The sequence below is a fragment of the Anolis sagrei genome, chromosome 3 (genome assembly GCF_037176765.1).
Source record: "Anolis sagrei isolate rAnoSag1 chromosome 3, rAnoSag1.mat, whole genome shotgun sequence".
In the NCBI taxonomy this organism is placed as follows: Eukaryota; Metazoa; Chordata; class Lepidosauria; order Squamata; family Dactyloidae; genus Anolis; species Anolis sagrei.
This window is the reverse complement of record NC_090023.1, coordinates 107,231,037-107,252,956: the sequence shown is the minus strand read 5'-3', so window position 1 is coordinate 107,252,956 and position 21,920 is coordinate 107,231,037. Positions and strand designations below refer to the sequence as shown.

The following is a 21,920-nucleotide window of genomic DNA, read 5'->3' as shown; positions in this document are numbered from 1 at the left end:
AAGCTGTCCAAAGATAAATAGATAGATAGATATGATGGCTGGGTTGACACTTAAAAGATGTACATGTTCCAACTTACATACAAATCTAGTTTAAGAACAAACCTACAGAACCTATCTTGTTAGTTATCTGGGGAATGCCTGTAGCAGGATAAGACTTTTTAGATCAGGGCTTCTTAAACTTTTCCCACTCACATCTTTTTTCCTGTAAGAAATGTTATGACTCCAGGTATCTACAGTAGGTATATAAAATAGCCATAAAAATCAAACATTTTCTGATAAAAAACCAACGTTTGTAAGCCTTGCAAAACAGGCTGATTTATCATTTTGAGAAAGACAGATGCAGCATTTTCTTAAGAGATCACTGTAATGGATTTATATTGTTGCTAACAAGGCATGCATAAATGGGTGATATTCAGGACTTTTCATTGTTGTCAATTTTTTGTGACCCCAACACTGAGCTAAAAGGAACTCCATTTAGACTTGGAAACCAAAGTTTAAGAAGCAGTGTGCTAGATGATTTAATAAATCCATCTCACTTATAGTATCTAAAATGGGGAAAAATCTATTACATACAGATCATGACTTAAGATAAATGTGATGCACTGCTGTTTATTTACCTTAATCGATTCCACTTGTTGACAAATCATTTGAAGTAGAGATTTTTGATCCTCTGCCCATCGAGGGGGTGTTTTGGGAGAGAACTAGAAAAACAATTATAGTATTAATTGATTAGGCACACAAAATAAAGCAAACATTTGGAAACTCTTTTATCTAATATACCTTGTAGCTTTTACTTGGAGATAAAGAATATTTTGTTGGTGATGGAGTTGAATGTTTAATTTCTGCTTCTGCTGGTTGGCTCAAATCATTGTTTAAAGAAAGACGTGGTTCTTCCTCACTCTCCCCAAGTTCTTGCATTACACAATCCAGCATCTCCTTAACTGTCTTTATGGATACAGGTAACTAGTACAAAAACAGAGAGCATGAATAATTTTAAATCAGTTTCAACAAATTTAAGTTGATGAACTATGTGTTCTGTCTTGATTCAAGTATTACTGGCTTAACCTTGTTTCACTAGCTTTGCAAAGGGCAAAACTGATGTGCTCTGTTCTTTTTTGTCATCTAAAGGTGAAAAATACCCTGTGGATTCTTTTTATAGTTTTTTGTCTGGGGACTTTTGCGAGGGGAGTGGGCTTCCAGTTTAGAGCAATTACATTTTAATTTTCAAATATGTTTATTGTCACACAATAACTACGAATAAGAATACATTATAAAATAGGTTTCTCCGGTAAAAGATTTCAATAAAGAAACCAGGTCATATCACAAACCTTTTCAATTACTGAAGTGTCTGTACAGCTCTCGTTAATTATCTTTACAAGATAGTCCCTGCTCTTCTTTAGATGATTCCTGCATTCCTCTTGTTCTTCTAGTGACAGGCCATCGTTTTCCATCTCTTCAGCTTTCCTCTGATAAATCTATCCAAGAGAAATACTCAAGTCAAGGTTCATGGCATTGTGACAAAGTAGAAAAAAAAGATATGGCAATGATATTCAGGATTTACCAGAGCGAGATTCCAATAGGCAACAACATTTTTAATGGCTTCAAATGCTTGTGTAGCATCCTCTGTTTTTCCATCAACGGCATCCAAAACAGCAAAAGCTATGCGTGCTTCTTCTTCATATTCATCAGCATGAGAAACCTAGAGATGCAATTCTATTTTTTATTTTTTTTAACAGATTTCTCAGTATAGAATATTTCACAAATTTAAAAGGTTAAAATAAAGTACATGTGAATCATCATTTACTGAGCAAATAATCTGATTGTGTGCCAGGTTGGGATAACCCTTGGTTTGGTACACTGAAGCCTTCAAATAAAGATGTACAGCTTTGTAACACACATAATGCCAGTTTTGGTTAGATGATGTCAGAGCAGTGGAGCATGCTCCCTGCCATGATGCCGTTCCTTAAGGAAAGAGCTTCCCTATCCGCAAGAGCTGTCCTAGCGCATATTGATCAAGATCCTCAGTCAGGAGTTTATCTTCCCACTTATCATGACTGGCAACAAAAGTCAGGCATTACCATTATGACTATCATCTACTAGATAACAGAAGATTTGGCTTTTTGATTAATAATTATTTCTATTAGAAATGGGCAATCTGTGGGCCTTCCAATGTTATTAGGCTATAACTCTCAGAAGCCCTAGTCATCAGGGTCAAAACTGAGGAGTGACGGGAATTGCTGTCCAGCAACATCTGGAGGTCTTTCCTTGCTTTGAATAAACAGACAGCCCCAGGTCTAAAGTGCCCAGGACATTACATTTGAGTGCCTCAGTTAGCCTTACTGGATTTCATGTAACGTGAAGACAACCTTCATACTGAAAGCTTTTCATAAGCAAGTTTCATCTGGGCACTAACTTCTATATAAAATCGCTAGGAGGAATTCTTGGACAGCCTGAAGTGTAGTGCTTTCTATGTGCTAAACATTCAATTTTGTTTTGGGAGGAAGGTAGCAAAGGCCCAAATCAGTGCCTTAGTTTTGAATTCAGAGAAGTCACACATGTTTTGTGTATCTAGGAAAAATATATGTACACCTTAAAACAATTCCTGGGAACAATCATGTTTCCAATCCATAGCTGATTTCCAGCATCCAACCTGGTGAACTGTTTTTAATGTATATTTATATTTATTTTTAGGTATTTGAATGTTTTATTATGTGTTTAGATTGTGTTGGCATCGAATTGTTCCCTGTTGGTAGCTGTCCTGAGTTCCTCCTCGGAGATCGATAATGGATGGGGTATAAATGTTATAAATAAATAAATAACTGTATTACCATATGTTGTAATAGCAGCTAAGAATGTTTTTCCCATTATCCTTGTGCGGAGTAAAGATTTCAAGTCCCATAATTTTGGTCACGTTAACTGCCAAGATAAATTAAAAGTAAAACACCCATATATGCTTGTTGAATGCATCAGACCAAAATATGTCTTTATTTCAAATTCTAGGGGTCTGTAAATTTTAGTTTGCCCAATGGAAACTGTGCCTCTAGAACAGAGGTGTCAAACATGTGATTCTCCAGTTGTTTCAAATTCCAACTCCTAGAATAGCCAGGAATTCTGGGAGCAGAAGTCCCAAACACTTGGAGGGTCACAAATTTGAGACCACTGCTCTAGAAGCTTTTTTTCCTGCCTTATTCTTTTGGGCAGAAAAAAATGGGGCCACGTTCAATACAGGAATTTTCCAGATGCCACATGCATTCACCCGACTGCATGATTCCTGCTCCTGATTTATTTGAACATATTCATGACTGTCCTTATCATACAAAGTCAAAACTTGCAACTTATAGCTGATGTTTGCCTGAGTTGGAGTTTAAAAGGTAACAATTACTATGGAAAAAGATGTAACTGCATAACAAACTCAGTGGATGGAAACACCAAGAAGCAATAGGAAATACAAGCAGAATTCCAATTTCCTTCCTTTAGTACCTGGATGTCTTCACTATGGAAATGCTTGAACAAAGGGTCAATTGGTTCAGAAATACTCCGCTTCTTCCGGATTGTCTCCAGCATTGGCAGAACTTTTTTCCAATAATAAACACTTCGTCCAATGTATTCCCTTTGGTCATAGAATGAATTAAGACCACAGCCCTGTAAAATAACAACCAGCGTTATCTCTGTATTTACAAACATTGTGAATGATGACTTCTATGTAGAAAATGTTTGCTTAATGCAAGCCACGTGTTGAACTGACTTAATTCTTAAAATCACTAAAATGAAATGTCAGTAGCATTCTGGCTTTGCTATCTCAATACAATCTAAACACATGCAACTAAAAATTGGCTATATACATGTACAATTGAGAAATACACTTCTTAAAGCCTTACAGTTATACAAAATGTTCTCTGTCTACTTACTGTTTTAAGGAGGCTTTTTGCCCAGTGCACAATCAGGGCTGGCTGAAGACCATGTTTTCCTAAAGCTCTGAGGATACTAATCTCATGTTGAACTAGAAGTCTCACTTTTGCTGCTGTCCCAGGCCTGTAAATAACATGCATATAGATATATGTGAGTTGTACAATGATGTCCAAATGACCAGTTTATTTCAATGTGCTAAAGCAAAAGGACTTTCTTCATCTTCCCCTTTCCCCTAGTTCTCAGAAACATCCAAACACCAGTTCCAAGGGGCTACCTTGAATATGAAAGTCCCAACACTTCATACCAAGTATTAGGCTTTCTCCCAGTGGTGCAGTGGGTTAAACCGCCAAGCTGCAGAACTTGCTGACTGAAAGGTCAGCAGTTCGAATCTGGGGAACAGGGTGAGCTCCCGCTCTTAGCCCCAGCTTCTGCCAATCTAGCAGTTTGAAAGCATGCAAATGTGAGTAGATCAATAGGTACCACTTTGGCAGGAAGGTAACTGCGCTCCATGCAGTCATGACGGCCAAATGACCTTGGAGACGTCTATGGACAATGCTGGCTTTTCGGCTTAGAAATGGAGATAAGCACCACCCCAAAGAGTTGGACATGACTATACTTAATGTCAAGGGGAAACCTTTACCTTTTATTAGGATTTCTATAAAAACCATTCTCTTTATTCACATGCTACAACATGGGAGGAGTTCAATGCATAAGATTAAAGATACTGAATTAATGATCAGAAGTCTACCACATCAAATCTACAACATGCTAACTACAAAAAGGCAGCGGCCACACTTACACAGCTCGTTTGTGAGTTAGTGCATATACGGCATCCCACCAGGCCCTTTGCCTCTCAGTACACAGTTGTTTGTATATAGGCAGCGGCAAGAATCGAGGCTGATGTAAGGAGTATTGAGTATTAAACTTCTCTTTTAATTGCAAGTGGCAGGTGAATATCACTCCAAGTAGAAACACCTATTTGGGCAAACACATGGTAAGTTGTGCAGAAAACATTATTATACAGACTTCTTTTCTAGTAAACCTGGTACATAAAACACTTTCTTACTTCAAGGTCCAACATGCAAATTGACTCAGGAGCATTCGTCTCAAGCCTTGATGTTTCTTGGGGCAGATGGAAAAGCTGTTTTAACCATTTGCGAATTACTTCTAGTGTTGGTAGTGAATTCCAATGCAGACCCAGCCACGTTAAATGTTGGAGACTACCACTGTGAGCTCTAATGGCACCTAAAAGCAAAAAGCGGTACTAATTTGATTTCCAAAGACAACATGGTATGATATAATATAGAAAGACAATAAGCAAGGTAAGAATTTGGTTATATAGTTTTATATTCTTCTATTGAAATTGACCAAAAAGATACCATTCTCTGTAAACAGTTTAAACAGAACTTGATTCATTGGTTTATGTTCTTAACTAAAAGATATAAAGGAATCAAGTGCCAACATCTTTGAGACCCATTGGGATAAAAAAAATTCTAGCATAAACATTTGTGGACTTCAATCTGCATAATTCGATGCAAGTGCAGTGAATATATTCTTAACCAATTAGAAAGCTTGACATGCAAGAGTCCAAAATTATAACTAATGTTCATTTAGATGTGTAGCTCCCAGATACAAGGCCACAGACAGCATTTGTTCAACTGTTACATACTTAGCTAACATTTTTCATTCATGGAAAAGTGATGCACTCCTGGAAGAGTGACAAAGTAAGGTTGCTTATCTGTAACCATGTTTCTTCTAGTGGTTAACTGTGAAATTCACACCTGTGGTATTTCCCTGCGTCCACGCAGCTGACTCGGATCTTTCTTGAAAGCTTTTCCTAATTAGGGACTCCAGCCCCGCCCATCTACTCCTAATAAAGCCAGGCAGCGGGGCTTGGAGCCTTAGTTCCATACTGCGAAAGACAGTTGGAGATAAAAGGCATGACAGAATGTGGGGAGGATGGGCGGGTTGTGTGAATTTCACAGTTAACCACTAGAAGAAACATGGTTACAGGTAAGCAACCTTACTTTCTTCTGCATGGTACTGTGAAATCCACACCTGTCCCACGGATGGTGGGTGTCATGCTAGTGCAGAAAAAAGTACTGCTCTCCCAAAAGCCGTCTCCTTCTTGGCAGTTAAATCCAATTTATAATGGGAGACAAAAGTATGTGGTGTTGACCATATGGCCATCCAACAGATATCATCCAGAGGCACACCGTGCAAAAAAGCCATGGAGGCTGCCAATGCTCTAGTGGAATGAGCATGGATCTGAACAGGTAAGTCCAGTCCTGCCATTTCATAAGCTAGCCGGATAGCTGCAACTATCCAGGCCGCCACCTCTGGGTAGAAACAGGAAGGCCCACAGTATCCCTATGGTACTTAACAAAAAGTCATAGTGACTTCCATAATGGAGCTGTGCGGTGGACATAAAAAGCAAGAGCCCTCCGCACATCAAGAAGGTGCAAAGAGTGCTCCACGGGAGTAGAAGGATTTGGAAATAAGGTTGGAAGGATAATGTCCTGAGACATATGAAACTGTGATGCTGCCTTAGGTAAGAAGGGAATGTCTGTGCCCAGCATGACCTTATCCTTTTGAAATTTCACGTAAGGACTATCGACTCAAGAGCCATAAGCTCACTAGCGCGAAGAGCAAAAGTAATAGGCACTAAAAATGCTGTTTTCCATGATAGATGGAACATGTCAGAAGTGGCCATTGGCTCAAATGGTGGTTTCATAAGGGCGGAAAGAACAACCTCCAACCTCCAACCTCCAAGAGGGGGGCACATGCCTACTTGGGGCCAGAAATTTCTAAAGCCTTGCAGAAATCTCTTTACAAGAGGATCGGATAAAGGAAAGGGAAGAGAATGCTCGATTCTAAACGAATCTATATTTGCCAGATTGACCTTCAAGAATGATAATGAGAGTCCTGAATCTGACAGAGAAATAAAAAAATCCAGGAGGAGGGAAGTGGAAGCAGACAGAGGCTGAACCCCTTGCTTTTGTGAAAAAAATGCAAAAATGACACCACTTACAAATGTAACAACGTTTAGTGGCAGGTCTCAGGGCAAGGTCCAAAATGCCCTTTACTGGTTGAGAGAGGGCTGAGGCTGGATCTGCCACGCCGTCAACCGGAACTGAGTGACCTGGGAGTACGGGACTGGGCTATTGCCCATAGTCAGCAAGTCTGGTCTGAGTGGCAACTGAATGTAACAGCTGCCTGCAAGTTGGAGCAGAGTGACAAACCATGGCTGGCAGGGCCACCATGGTGTGATGAGAATGCAATCTACCTGCTCTGCTTGAAGACGAGAGACAGCAGTGGCAATAGTGGAAAGATGTACAGGAGGGTGGATGTCCAATCCAGGAGGAAGGCATCTCCCAACAGCCTGTCTGGTGGAGGCAAGACGTGCTCCAAAGACAAACAAGTCCAGAAGGGGAGTGTGCCATCTGACAAAGAGCTCCCATGCCTGGGAAGGATGAAGGGACCATTAGTGGTCAGTATAAACTGTCTGACTGAGGGAGCCAGCAAGAGAGTTCTTGATGAATGGCACTGATGGTTATGGTATACCAGTCCCCGATTCTGATGATGAGGGCAAGCAAATCACAATCGTGGTGGTGGTAGTAAGGTGGACACTACTGTCCATGAGCAAATGAGAGATAAGGTGCAGTGCCATTTCTACTGCGAGTAACTCCAAATAGTTGATGTGCTCCATGCCCTCTATGGCCGCCTAAGGACCATGGATGGTGTGACCCTTGAGGTGAGCTCACCACACTGAGAGGGAAGTGTCGGTTGCTAACATCGCCCACACAGAGATTGGAGCGATGAGTCCACTAGTTGAGAGACCTGTGGATGGCTAGAGGGACAATGACACATTCATTGGGCTCATCCTGCATGGGATGAAGTGCCCGAAGAAACCAATTCTGGAGAGGCCGAAGGTGCAAACAGGAGAAAGGAGTGGCAGCTGTGGTGAATGCCATGTGTCCCAAAAAGCACTGGACATCCTTGGCATGGATGTATGGCATCTGCCAGACTCAAAGAGCTAATGAATGCAGATTCAGAAACCTGTCTGCTAGCAAGTAGGCCCTTGCATGCCAAGAGTCCAATACAGGCCCAATGAATTGGTTGTTTGGATAGGCTGAAGAAGAGATTTTACCTTGTTGATAAAAAGACCAAGCGTCTGCTATAAAGACAGAGTAAAGTGAATGTTCCTCTGTAGATACTCACAGGACTGTGCACCAGCAACCAGCCATAAATATAGGGGTAAACTACTACCCCGTGCACCCAGGGATGAACCGGCATACAGCCATCTCCTTAGTAACACCTGTGGAGCTGTGGAGATACCAGAATGAAGAACTTGAAATGAAAAAGCCTGACTGCTAGTAAAAAGTGACAAAAATCTACCGTCTTGTGGTCTAATACCACATGAAAAAAGGCATCCTTCAAATCAATGCTACTGAACCATGTCTTGCTGGATAACAGAGGGAGGATGGTTGGTAATGACAATACCTGAAATTTGCAATATGCAATATATGCATAAATCCTGTAAGGTCCAAACCTGGCCAAAGCCCACTGCCTTTATTGGAAACCAAAAAACAGCTGGGGAAAAGGAAAACGAAGGAACATAGAAAGATGTAAAGAAGCTACTTTACATCTTTACAAGAGGAGGAGTGGCCCGTAGAGTCCCTACTGGGGACAGTTTGAAAAATTCAATTGCATAAACATGCTCTGTAATCTCCAACACCCATGAGTGAGAAGAGATCTAATGCCATGCATCTAAAAATGATGAGGTGGAGCTCCAAAAACTGGAGCTGAAGGGTTGGAGGCTATGAAAGAAGAGAAAATGCATGCGAAAAAACTATTGGCCCTGATCTACTTCTTCCCTTTAGTTTGTTGTCACCCCTGGATAATTAAGCTGAGGGGCTGGCCACCACAATCTAGGCTAGATTGTGGTAAAAAGCCAAACTTAGAAGCAGGCTATGTTCTGCCATGGGCAGTTATCCTGCCATTGCTCTGCCTACTTTGGAGAGGGTAGAGGATCTACACATGCTGGTGGATGGCTGCTGCAACAGCAGCAAACACCTTAGTACTGTATCGGTGCTGTGCTTAGCCGTAGCATTGTGATGAGAAGCTAAGGTGAGATACTACTGACAGAAAGCCCTTGGGATCTGTTGATGCTGTAGGGGAAGAAGATCCAAATAAGGTGCTGAGCTATGCCACAAGAGCACCTGAGAGGCTGCCAGACAAGCATGGTAATGAATCATGCAAGTAAGTAGGCCAGCAGTGGGGTGGATCTTCTTATCACAGTGGATTAAACAACTTTGACCACAATAAAGTTCAGTTTAGTAGGCTTAACTAACCACTCTGCTGAAAAGGTGCGTATGCAGTAAAGTGCAGTTACAAACTTAGAAATTCCAGACACAGATACAGGAGTTGCCCTTTGTTTTTCTCCAAGCTTAAGCGAATATGGAAGTGCTGGGAGAACTGGGAGAACTGTACTTGGAGCTTGTTTCTGCTGTTGCTCAACTGAGAAAAGCAGATCCTCTAAGCAATCAAGGAGGAAAAATTAGGTAACACATCCCCTAAGGAAGCTGGGATGGAAAAGTCCTCCTCAAGAGTAGGAGAAATCTGCTACTCATAGGAGTCAGAATCTACATCAGACTCATTGACTGGTTGCAGCTGAAGGAAGCACCAGAATGAGCTTAGGAAAAAGTTTTAATAAACTCCTGAAAACCAAAAGAAGGGACTACAAATCCTTGAAAAGGAAAGGAGGGTGCAGTTTGCCTATGCAAAAGAGTAGCAACCTACCTGTTGAGGCATGGGCCAAGTGGAGCTGGGGTCCAAAAGACACAGTACTTACATTCTGAGCCGTCACTGAAGCTCCCAGGCGGCATGACGCAGAGGGAGGATAGTAGCCCGAAGGCCCCTCCAAGGAGTTATATTCCATGGGCTTAGACCCAAAGCCTTGGCAGCCATCACTCACACAGGTGGCGTGGCTGCCTTGAGCCTCCCCTCCCCTGAGGGGGGCAAAAACATGGCAGGAATTGTTGCAACCCGAAGGCCCCTCCAAGGCATTATATGCCATGGGCATGGAGGCAAAGCCTTGGCTAGCCATCACTCACACAGGTGGCGTGGCTGCCTTGAGCCTCCCCTCCCCTGAGGGGGGCAAAAACATGGCAGGAATTGTTGCAACCTAAAGGCCCCTCCAAGGCGTTATATGCCATGGGCGTGGAGGCAAAGCCTTGGCTAGCCATCACTCACACAGGTGGCGTGGCTGCCTTGAGCCTCCCCTCCCCTGAGGGGGGCAAAAGCATGGCAGGAATTGTTGCAACCCAAAGGCCCCTCCAAGGCGTTATATGCCATGGGCGTGGAGGCAAGCCTTGGCTAGCCATCACTCACACAGGTGGCGTGGCTGCCTTGAGCCTCCCCTCCCCTGAGGGGGGCAAAAGCATGGCAGGGATCGTTGCAGCGTCCACTGCCTGCTGGGGTAAATGGGGCAGAGAAAGCACGGGCAGTGAGAGCAAGCTGTCCTTAAAAAACAGAGACAGCTGAGAGGCGTGGCTGCAACCCAAAACAAAGTTATTGGCACAAAGCCACAGTGGCAGTTTGTTGCCACAAGCTCTACCAGTTCCTGGGTCTGGAAGGGGTGGTAGGCTGGTAAAAATCTTCTTCCCTCCTGCTTTCTGAGCAAGGGGAACAGAAGAAAAAGAAGGTAAGTTACTGCCCATTGCCAAAGGCAAAAAAGCCTGCGCCTCAGAGGACACGGCATTTTATTTTATTTTATTTTTTTTAGAGGGAGGGAGTGGGTTTGTCCTCCCACTAGCCTAAATAGGATAAACAAAGGTCCCAGAACAAAAGTTGGAATTGCTGTCTGTTAGAGTAGTCAAACTGGAGTCCTAAAGTCAAACCAATAGTTGTTTTAGGAGAGAACACCGAGTTGTTGCTGCTTTCGCGGACAAAAGGAATTAAGGCTCCAAGCCCTGCTGCCTGGCTTTATTAGGAGTAGATGGGCGGGGCTGGAGTCCCTAATTAGGAAAAGCTTTCAAGAAAGATCCGAGTCAGCTGCGTGGACGCAGGGAAATACCACAGGTGTGGATTTCACAGTACCACGCAGAAGAAAATGCCATACTGGCCTGAATAGGATAAACAAAGGTCCCAGAACACAAGTTGGAATTGCTGTCTGTTAGAGTAGTCAAACTGGAGTCCTTGAGTCAAACCAATAGTTGTTTTAGGAGAGAACACCGAGTTGTTGCTGCTTTCGCGGACAAAAGGAATTAAGGCTCCAAGCCCCACTGCCTGGCTTTATTAGGAGTAGATGGGCGGGGCTGGAGTCCCTAATTAGGAAAAGCTTTCAAGAAAGATCCGAGTCAGCTGCGTGGACACAGGGAAATACCACAGGTGTGGATTTCACAGTACCACGCAGAAGAAACACACACTGTCCATTGTGATGCCAAAAATATGGAGGTGAGACGACAGGAAGTGGGATAAATCTACTCCTCGGAAAAATTCTCCCCTGGAAGAGTGATCATGAGCAGTTGCCCTTCCCCATTTAATGCTGCTTTCACCAGTGAAAATGGGAAGAAGTAAACCTCCCTTTCCCCCTCACAGCTCCCCAGTGTTTCCTAAAAAATGTGTTCAGACCACAACAGTGCTTGGGGGGGGGGGGGGGGTAGAAGAAGAGGGCTTGTGGGTCTCTTACACGAAACAGCAATATGGAAGTACACCATTATATCCTGCTCTAAGGCAGTATTTGGGGAGAAGACAAAAGGGTTTTTTTTTTTTTTACAAATACTGCATTGTTACCACAAAATCTAACTCCAACTGCTTCTTCCAGTATTCCATGCTTTAACTTCAATGACAAACATCTTTTATGTCATGTGTAATGTCTTCATATAATATATACGCCCATATTCAACATATAAACTAGATGTCTTACCAATATCATATCTAGTTAGTTCTATGCATTCTGGACCTTGTACACCAACATTTCTAATATCATCAGTGCCAAGGAATGAGCTCTCTCGAGATGAACCACTCCCAAATAATGCCTCAAATAAAGTTGACTGGCCACTCTTGTTTGCGAATGATTCAACAACTTCCTTGAAGAAGTCTGGCTTGCCATAGCTCAGGTTTAATAGCATATGTCCTGAAAAGGGAAAAGGCATATGGTAACAGATCTAAAAATAGCAGAATGGATGAGAAAGCAGAGTAATTAGCAGATACTAAAAATAACATCAACACTATATATTTAATTTAAAACCAATTTTAATATATTGAAAATCAAATAGAACTGGCTGGGTTTTTGGAATATTTGCGTATTTATTTGTGACTACTGCCTCCTTCATTACACAGAAACACACAGAAATGGTTATAACCAATTAAAAGGAAGTGACTGAACGAATAAACAACAACATTCTGTGAATAGTGCTCATCTGTTAATTATGCCACTGCAAATTCATACTGTAAAACTGACATTATTGCAGAACTTACTTGAGTTCAGAGTTTTGCTCTTAACTTTAAAAATTTAAGCCACAAAGGAGAAGAAATTGTAGTTCTGAAGATGCAGTAAGCTAAACACGATATTTTGTAACTGATGGGATTATGGAAAAAATGTCGTAGGGGCCCACCACTTTATCTGTTTTTGAACCCATAATAACCCTAGAATTCACAGAATTAGCATTCGCTTTTTGACTATGTTAATTCAGTGGAGTTAGACCTTGGTGTACTTACTAAATGCAACTACTTTTAATTTTTAAAAAGAATTAACATGTTTATTTTCTTTACCAGACTGGCTTAGTCGGTCACAGGCTAATATTTCTAGCTTCTCTTGTTCAGCTTGATCTCCTTTTATCTGTTTCGATTTTGGTTTCGGAACCTGAAAGAGAATAGGTAAGTTTAAGAGGTTATCTTCCCAATAAACATAAAACAGCAATATTAAAGTTGACAATAACGTTAACCTATCTAAGAAGTACAGAAGTATTCTATAATATGACAAATGAGAGATTGTATGGTACAGTGGTTTGAGCACCAGAGTACAATTTTGGAAGCCAGGGTTCAAATCCCTGCTGAACCATAGAAACCCACTGGGCGAATTTGTGCACGTTACACTCAGAGGAAAGCAAAGGCAAAGTCTATCTGAACTACTCCTGCCCAGAAAATCCTGTGACAGGTTCTCCTTAGGATCATCACAAAGTCACTACAACTTGAGGGCACACTACCATCATGCAGTTACAACAACCAGAAGTGTTGGACAATCAAGTCAAAATTTGTACCTTTTCTCAAATAAAAACAATACTAAGCATCTATTCAATCTGATCTGAGTGGCATTTTTAGAAGAATTAACTCAATGTGATTGAGATCGTGTTTAGGCAAAGATGATCTGACAAAACTTTGACAGAAGCACCCAAAGACCACATTTGTAACTCATCTTACTGAAACAGTACCACAAGATGCAATTAGAAGTTTGGTAATATGTCAGAACAATATCCAAGTGGATGCATAGAAGCACTAGCCACAATGCACCACACCATTCCTTCAGTAGAATTAATGATGAAAACAAACGAGGGAGACTAATACTGTATGAACAAAAAATCTCCTGGCTGTCCATGGTGCACAAATGTTATGGTCAGACTACAAAACATTTGTAGACAATGACTGACTTTTCCGGAAGATGTTTTTAGAACAAGAGTTAACTATTAGGATGTAGGAAAGAGTAGCTTACACCATAAAAATGAATATATATGGGAATATTTGTTTGCACAAGTGTAGACAATAAGCAGCCCACAAGCTGCACATTAACTCCCTTCTTAATCTTTGTGATTCTCTGCAGTTGAACTTGTTTTGGTGGGAAAAAAACTATTACCTATTTTAAAATAAAGCACAATGAAAGCAGTCTTTTTTGCATGCTAAATGCTGTATCCAGAAGTATGATGTGTCTTGAGCACAAACGGTGTGCTTCTTGTGCACCCTGTATATACCATATTTCATTGCCTAATAGTTGCACCTTCATTTTTGGGATCCCAAAATGTTTTTTCTCCTTTCCTCACATAATCATCACAGGTATTGAAAAATTGAGAAACTCCCTTTCCCTTAAGTCAATTAAATAAATGAAGTGCATGCCACCTGTAAAGGAGCTTACCTGAAAAGCTAGAAGGTAACACAAAGCAGCCAATTCAGAAACAGCTCTCCATTGCATCTCGCTTTGCTGGGCCATTTTCAAAAGCAAAGTCCCTGCATGCATGTAGAAGTGGCCTCTCATCTCCAAGAAAGTTACAGAAAGTTCATCACCTCCAGCTGTGTGTGGCTTCACCGAATGAAGAGCATGATCAAAGCTAGAAGGGATGGATTCTCATGAGCAATAAGAAGTTTTGGGGCCCAACACTTACTGCCAGAAAAGCACCAAACTGCTATATCAATAGAAGTATTGTAAAAAGATCCTGTTTGTCCCTTTACTGTTTTATTTCTTGCTGCTTCCTTTGCTTTTTTTCAGATATGAGAACACAAATATGCAAAGATAAAATACAATTGCCAAAATTCCAGCTGAGCCATAGAACCAAAACACAGGCATTCCACTGCTATAGATATATGTAGGCCACTTCTACACTGCCATATAAAATCCAGTTTATCTGCTTTGAACTGGATTATATGGAGTGTATATAATCCAGTTCAAAGCAAATAATGTGAAAATTCTGCTTTGATAATCTGGATTATATGGCAGTGTAGAAGGGGCTGTAGATCAAGGATAGGGTTAATGTGGCCCTGAAATTATTGTATAATCCCACATAACACCCCCCCCCCCAATATTTTGCAAAAAAGCTTTTTTTTTTTTTTTAAAAAAAAAGTAAGAATGTTTCCAACCTCTCACATTTATGTACCCTTCCATGGTTAATCCTTTAGAGGCTTAGAAACATGGCAAAATTGTCCTCAAGTTATACAAGGTGTAGGTGCGTTTTTCATTTATATAATTTGCTTTAAAAAAACAACAACATAAAATGTGGGAGGTATCACAGAAATAACATTGTAAGGTCCCATGTGAGGCCAATGTAGTTCCAACCGGTGGTGCTCAACTTTGGGGCTGGCCACCCAAGGACTAGTGAATTTCATATGATTCATGCAAAATGAAGATACCTTTCAAGCGATTCTCTGCTTTCTTCTACACCTCTGCTTGAAAGTGTCATGACAACCAGGTTGGAGTAGGCCAACAAAAGATCACGATGTATCTTTCTCCAATTACTTTTATCAGATTCCAACTCCTCCACAGACGCCAGATATTCCTAAATGAAATAATTCAAGTTATTGTTTGGTCAAACAATTATAAGATTCAACCATTAAATCACCAGTATATCTAGCATGCAAGGTGAGAACCTATTTCCTTGATTTATTCTTTATTTAAATTCAGCAGTTGGTAACTAAATCATGTGAAAATATTGTTCTTCACAGTATTATGGGAATTTAAAGACTAGAGATCTTTAATACTGTCTTTTGTGATTGTTTCTGTTCTCAGTCTTCTTTTCTACAAGTTAAACATATCCAGTTCTCTAAGTTACTATTCATAAGGTCTGTTTTCCAGATCTTTGATCATTTTGGCTGCTATTCTTTTGACATTTTCCAGCCCCTACCCCCCCCTCCCCCTGTAAAACTGTTTTCACAAGGTATGAAAAGAGTTTTCAATTATACCTTCTATATGGAGACCTAGGGATTCAACCTAATAAGAGAATATTGTAGATCCATGAAGCCTTAATCATTTCCTTAACTCCTTGCTTAAACCATGGGCAAAAGTTATCTAACGTGTAACATGGTATCAGTTACAATAAAGACACTTAAGCAAGATTTAGTCATTTAACGGATGTATACTGTAATACATTACAGATGTAATATTTCAGAATATAACCACATAAACCTTAAGTGTCTGTACAACACATGAACACCATTCCAAACTTGATTGCAAGGAAATTTTCTTCTCTGCCTCTCGGCAATGTGCCACAGCATCTTTAAGTCTTTTGTTGGACATGTACAGCTTCACTAATCTGATATTAACATATACGTCATCTGGTCTGGCATAAAGTTCTGACTGGATCAAATCAAACAATTGATTCCACCCATCTTCACTTTTGGAATCCAACAGACGTTCCTATGGTGAAGATATAAGACAAGTTGAGAGCAATGGGTATTCATATATACGTGTGTGTGATTTGAACATAACATACTTTATCACTTTTAAGTATATGTTCATGCTAAAAATATAAACATTCTTAAGAACATAAAATGATTAAAACATATAATTAGTCCCCCTGCTTTTTTATTTTCACTACAAGTTTAAAAAAATTACATTTTAATAGGTATTTGATAAATTGCCTGTATGGTACTACTGCCATGCTTAACTTTTGATGCTGCTAATTCTATCTAAAATTTCAACCCAATAGCTGTTATTTACCCATCAAATCCTAACAAAACTAAATAGGAAAGCAATGTGCTGTTCTCTTAATGAGCAACATTAATAAATTACTTGAAAAATCAACAAATAACAAATTATTTTAAAGTGTTCCAAGTTTGTGTATATTGTCAAGCTTCAAAAATGTAAAGGGAAATTTACCTTGAGCCGGAAAACTAAAGGGCTTCCAGGAAACTGCTTAGCTGCTCTCTCAACCCAATATTTTGCTCTTCCATCAGTAATGTCATTATCGCATAGTAGTTCTGCAATTTTCAGTATAAGATCTTTTTGTGTTGGGTTCAACTCCACTGAACGCTAAAGACCCAATTAAAGAGTGGAAACAGATACAGTTTAATTCTGGGTGTGTGCATGACAGAGTTCTGCAACACAGAGAACTGTAACACATCTGTCTAAATTAAGAATGCTTAAATAACTAAGAATATTCTAATGTAACTAGTAGAAGTGCTATCTGGTTCTGTAAGACTTACTGAACCTATTTTCCCGCCCCTTGTTATCTTACCAGCAGTGTCTCAGGCCCCTTCTACACTGCCAGACAATCTAGGTTATCAAAGCAGAAAATCCGTATTATCTGATTTGAACTGGATTATCTCAGTCTACGCTGCCATATAACCCAGTTCAAAGCAGAGAATGTGGATTTTATACAAATGTGTAGAAGGAACCTTAGAGAGCCTCTTGCCACTCTTCCATCACTTTTTTTAACCTAAGGAAATTTCATAGCACTGTGACCTTTCTCTTTTCCTTCCTCGCCCCACACCACCAACTTCAGGAACCTTAGCAGCATTGCCCCCTGATTTTGTGCTTTGGTGCAGTTCAGCAAAGTGGAACAATATGATCCCATTTGGATTTGATAAATAAAAAACAGAGTTATATGTGCTAGTCATGACCAGACACCAAGCTGGAATTGCTGCTAAGTCAAGGGGAAAAATGTGCCTGCAAAACTGCAAGGGCTTGGAAGAAGTGCAAGAAAAGAAAAGGTGCTGGTTTGTGTAGTTAACCAGGGTGCTTGAAATTCAGGCACTGATCCTAGATGAAATTAAGCTCAATAATGTAGACAACTGATTGCCACTGAGCGAGTCTAACACTATTAGCTTACATATCTTAAGGCTAACAGTACAGAGGCCCATAATAGAAGGATTAAAAGCTTCATGGGAAGTTAGCTCTTTCTTATTTCCTGCTAGCGAATACAACAAATGAGTTGTTTCTCTTTTGTTTCTGTACTTTACAGAAAAGGGAAGGAAAACTAGCCATATAATGATCCAGTTAGCTGAACAAGCAACTATTTCTTGAGCTAGAATACGGTAAATACAGTGTTCTCTCACTTATCACAGGCGTTACGTTCCAGGTCCACCCACAAAAAATGTAAGTCCACAAAGCAGAGACTCCCTCCCTCTCTCTCTATATATATAATGCACTGTGAGGGTGAGGCAGAAGCGAGGGGAGTTTTAAAGGAACAGCACACTTTTTTGTTGCTAGCTATAAGGGGCTATAAGCTATATTGGCTGAGTGGGTTAAGGTGGTGGTTAATGCTTCCCTTCGGGAAGGCAAGATTCCAGCGAGCTTAAAACAAGCTATAATAAAACCGCTGTTGAAGAAACCATCACTGGACCCCACTAAATTCGACAACTATCGGCCAGTTTCCAATCTCCCCTTCTTGGGCAAAGTCTTGGAACGTGTGGTGGCCTCACAACTCCAGGTATTCTTGGTAGACACGGATTATCTAGACCCGGCACAGTCTGGCTTTAGGCTGGGACATGGTACCGAGACAGCCTTGGTCGCCTTAGTGGATGATCTGCGCCGGGAGCTCGACAGGGGGAGTGTGTCCCTGTTGGTGCTGCTTGACCTCTCAGCGGCCTTCGATACCGTCGACCACGGTATCCTTCTGGGACGCCTCGCAGGGGTGGGTCTTGGAGGAACTGTTTTGCAGTGGCTCCGGTCATTCCTGGAGGGTCGATCTCAGAAGGTGTTGTTGGGGGACACCTGTTCAACCCCACAACCATTGTCTTGTGGGGTTCCTCAGGGCTCAATATTGTCTCCCATGTTGTTTAACATCTACATGAAGCCGCTGGGGGAGATCATCCGGAGTTTCGGGGTACGGTGTCATCTGTACGCGGATGATGTCCAACTCTGTCACTCCTTTCCACCTGCTACTAAGGAGGCTGTCCAGGTCCTGAACCGGTGCCTGGCCGCTGTGACGGTCTGGATGAGGGCGAACAAATTGAAATTGAATCCAGACAAGACAGAGGTACTCCTGGTCAGTCGCAAGGCCGAACAGGGCATAGGGTTACAGCCTGTGTTGGATGGGGCCGCACTCCCCCTGAAGATGCAGGTTCGCAGCTTGGGTGTGACCCTGGACTCATCGCTGAGCCTGGAACCCCAGGTTTCGGCGGTGACCAGGGGAGCATTTGCACAGCTAAAGCTTGTGCGCCAGCTGCGCCCATACCTTGGGAAGTCTGACTTGGCCACGGTAGTCCACGCTCTGGTTACATCCCGTTTGGACTACTGCAACACTCTCTACGTGGGGTTGCCTTTGAAGACAGCTCGGAAGCTCCAACTAGTCCAACGCTCGGCAGCCATGATTTTAACAGGAGCGGAGCGCAGGGAGCATACAACCCCCCTGTTGCGCCAACTCCACTGGCTACCAATCTGCTACCGGGCTGAATTCAAAGTGCTGGCGTTGGCCTTTAAAGCCCTAAACGGTTCCGGCCCAAGCTACCTATCTGACCGCATCTCTGCCTATTAACCCACCAGGAGTTTGAGATCTTCCGGGGAGACCCTGCTCTTGATCCCGCCTGCTTCTCAAGCTCGGCTGGCGGGGACGAGAGATAGGGCCTTCTCGGTGGTGGCTCCTCGGCTGTGGAACGCCCTTCCTACGGACATTAGACTAGCACCATCTCTAATGGTATTCCGCAAAAAGGTGAAGACCTGGATGTTTGTGCAGGCGTTTGAGTAATTTAGTGCAATCTGGTAATGGAACATAGGAATGGAACAATGCACGACGAACCTGGACTACACTTGGATGATGAGAAGATTGGGTACGGTTGTTTTTTGTAATAATTGTGCATTGTAATTGCTTATTGGTAATTTATGGATAATGTGTTAAGTCAATTGTTATATGTTGTATGGAACCACTGCTGTTTCTACTGTTTTTACTGTTTGTGAACCGCCGTGAGTCGTCTTCGGGCTTGAGATACAGCGGTATATAAGCAAAGTAAATAAATAAATAAATAAATAAATAAGGCCGTGATTTACATACTGCTTTGTATCTCCCCTCTCTCTTTTTTATGATTGGCTGCCTCTCTCCCGAGGGGGGGGGGAGAAACCCCCTTCCACACTCCAAATAGCAAAATAGCGAGTCCACAAAAAACGAACCATGAAGTAGCGAGGGAACACTGTAGTTTCAGACTCAGTTTTAGTGTAGTCATGCTGTTACACCTTTTTAGAAATTATTTTCTAACACTCTAAATTGTATTTCAAAATAAATACTGAGTATATTTCAGTAAGAATCTTAACCACACATCTAGCATCCATGTAACACAAACAATGTCAGTAATTTCTCACCTTGTAACAACCTACAGCTTTCTCTATGTTATCTTCCGCTTCATAGAGTTGTCCCAAGAATTTGTGTGCCTTGGGATCTCTTTCTTGGACACCAAGGTATGTAGATATGTACCTTTGCAGAAACAGCATAGCAAGTTAACATGCAGGCAGTTAATGACTGATGATAATAATCATTATGTAGTTATAATTAAAAGAGAATCAGGAGCACCAACTTTCATGTATACTAGGCTTGGTTGATCCAGTTCGTTAATTTCTTAATTCGTTATTAATTTGTTAAATAATTGTGCTTGGCCTCCAATTTGTTAAATAATTACCTTTAGAAGCGATATCGACGCGTTTTGGCAACCCGGAAGTGTTTTTGCCATATCGAAGCCGCGCCCCCATCTTCCTTACGACTTCCACCAGTGAATCGTAAATGCTGGGGGCGTGGCCTTTAGGAACAGCTGTTTTTACCCACGCTCACCTCCTTCCTCTTTGCATCGGCAGCTTTGCGAGGTGCGCATGACTACCTCCCTGGCGACAAGCGGCGATGCGGAACAGCTGGGAGCAGCCACACCCACCTTGCAAAGCCGCCGATGCAAATAGGAAGGAGGTGGGAATGGCCAAGCGCAGCGCTCCTCGCTCAGAGGTCGCTGGGGGCGAGGCCTCCAAGGAGTGCTGTCCTTGGCCACGCCCACATCTCCCTTGGACAGCTTGCCAGAGAGGAGAAAGAAATGTGAGAGATTTAAAAACCAACACTTTTGAAATCTCTCACCTTTCTTTCTCTTCCCTGGCAAGCTGTCCAAGGGAGAGGTGGGCGTGGACAAGCACAGCGCTCCTCACTTGGAGGTCGCTGGGGGCGAGGTCTCCGAGGAGGGCTGTGCTTGGCCACGCCCACCTCTCCCTTCTGCCGCAAGGGAAGGAAGGGAAACTGCGAGATTTAAATGGTTCTGGAGGGAGGGAAGGGCACCTTCCATTAATGAAACAAAGGAAACAATTTGTATTTCCTGGTAATTTCGATCTTTTTTTAAAGAAAATTTCGGAAATACTTTAAAAATCGAACCTCCAGCATACGAAACGAGTTTAGAACCATTTTTTTCTTGATCAACCAAGCCTAATGTATACTGTTTTAAAGTTTCACTGCACATTGTTAAGGAATATCCAGCATTTGTTCTGTACACTATAGAAACATACATGAGAAATGCAAGAGTTACTATAAGCATATTACACATATACTATATACACTCATGTATAAGTCAACTTCACATATAAGTTGAGGGAAGGTTTTGGGGCAAAATTACAGATTGTGACGTGACCTGTCAATAAGTCGAGGGTCATTCTGTGGAGAAGGAAACATTTTCTCACGCAAACATTCAAAAGGCCAGAAGCAGTCGCTGCTACAAAGGAGAGAGTTAAGGAGGCAAATACTTTTTAAAAGTTCTCCTGATATGTACTAAGTTCTTACTTTTTTGCCACACTCTCAGAAAAGGGGATCGTTCCTTTTTTATAAGAGTTAAGAGACAGTACTTACAGTGACTCAAGGATAAGACAATCTAGATATTCTGATTGATTTCTGTACTAAGATTTCAAGACTTATACATGAGTACTTGTCACACACTAAACTGGAAATCAAAGATCTCTAAACAGAAGATGCTCAAAACCTAGAAAAAAACCATTCTGAAACACAGCACACAAGAGCAAGTTACTTCAGAGATCTTTTACCTTTTAGCAAGTTCATATTCCTTTGCTTCGTAGTAGAGCTTGGCAAAAAAGAATCCTTTCATGGATTTCTAAGAGAAAAATGTAGGTTTTTAAAAAAATGCCTAACATCAGTTATTTATAGCTTGAATCTTGTAATGGGATGGATTTTTAAATGCAATGGTTCAAACTAGTCCACATTGTCAACAGTTTGAAAGTCATTGTTCCTTGTTTTTACTAACACGTGGCCAAGATTTTCTTAGCAACTGCTTAATGACCCATCTCTGAAAATATGTCAATTCACACAGAACAAAAAAAGAGCATGTCAACG

General features: G+C 41.6%; 1 protein-coding gene across 2 annotated transcripts in view; it reads right to left on the bottom strand.

Moving 5' to 3' along the window:
* Positions 1-21,920, bottom strand: part of LOC132771543 (E3 SUMO-protein ligase RanBP2) — a 45,964-nt gene that overhangs the window by 20,658 nt on the left and 3,386 nt on the right. For both annotated transcript variants that reach the window (XM_067466841.1, XM_060769688.2), the window contains exons 2-17: positions 21,614-21,681; positions 19,913-20,024; positions 16,496-16,648; positions 15,803-16,033; positions 15,031-15,176; positions 14,042-14,234; positions 12,688-12,778; positions 11,840-12,049; positions 4,976-5,154; positions 4,709-4,884; positions 3,909-4,032; positions 3,481-3,642; positions 1,562-1,699; positions 1,329-1,475; positions 781-963; positions 618-701 (exon numbers count right to left, since the gene is read on the bottom strand). In XM_067466841.1, the coding sequence (XP_067322942.1) occupies positions 618-701; positions 781-963; positions 1,329-1,475; positions 1,562-1,699; positions 3,481-3,642; positions 3,909-4,032; positions 4,709-4,884; positions 4,976-5,154; positions 11,840-12,049; positions 12,688-12,778; positions 14,042-14,234; positions 15,031-15,176; positions 15,803-16,033; positions 16,496-16,648; positions 19,913-20,024; positions 21,614-21,681 (2,397 nt within the window). The remainder of the gene's footprint in view (positions 1-617; positions 702-780; positions 964-1,328; positions 1,476-1,561; positions 1,700-3,480; positions 3,643-3,908; positions 4,033-4,708; positions 4,885-4,975; positions 5,155-11,839; positions 12,050-12,687; positions 12,779-14,041; positions 14,235-15,030; positions 15,177-15,802; positions 16,034-16,495; positions 16,649-19,912; positions 20,025-21,613; positions 21,682-21,920) is intronic.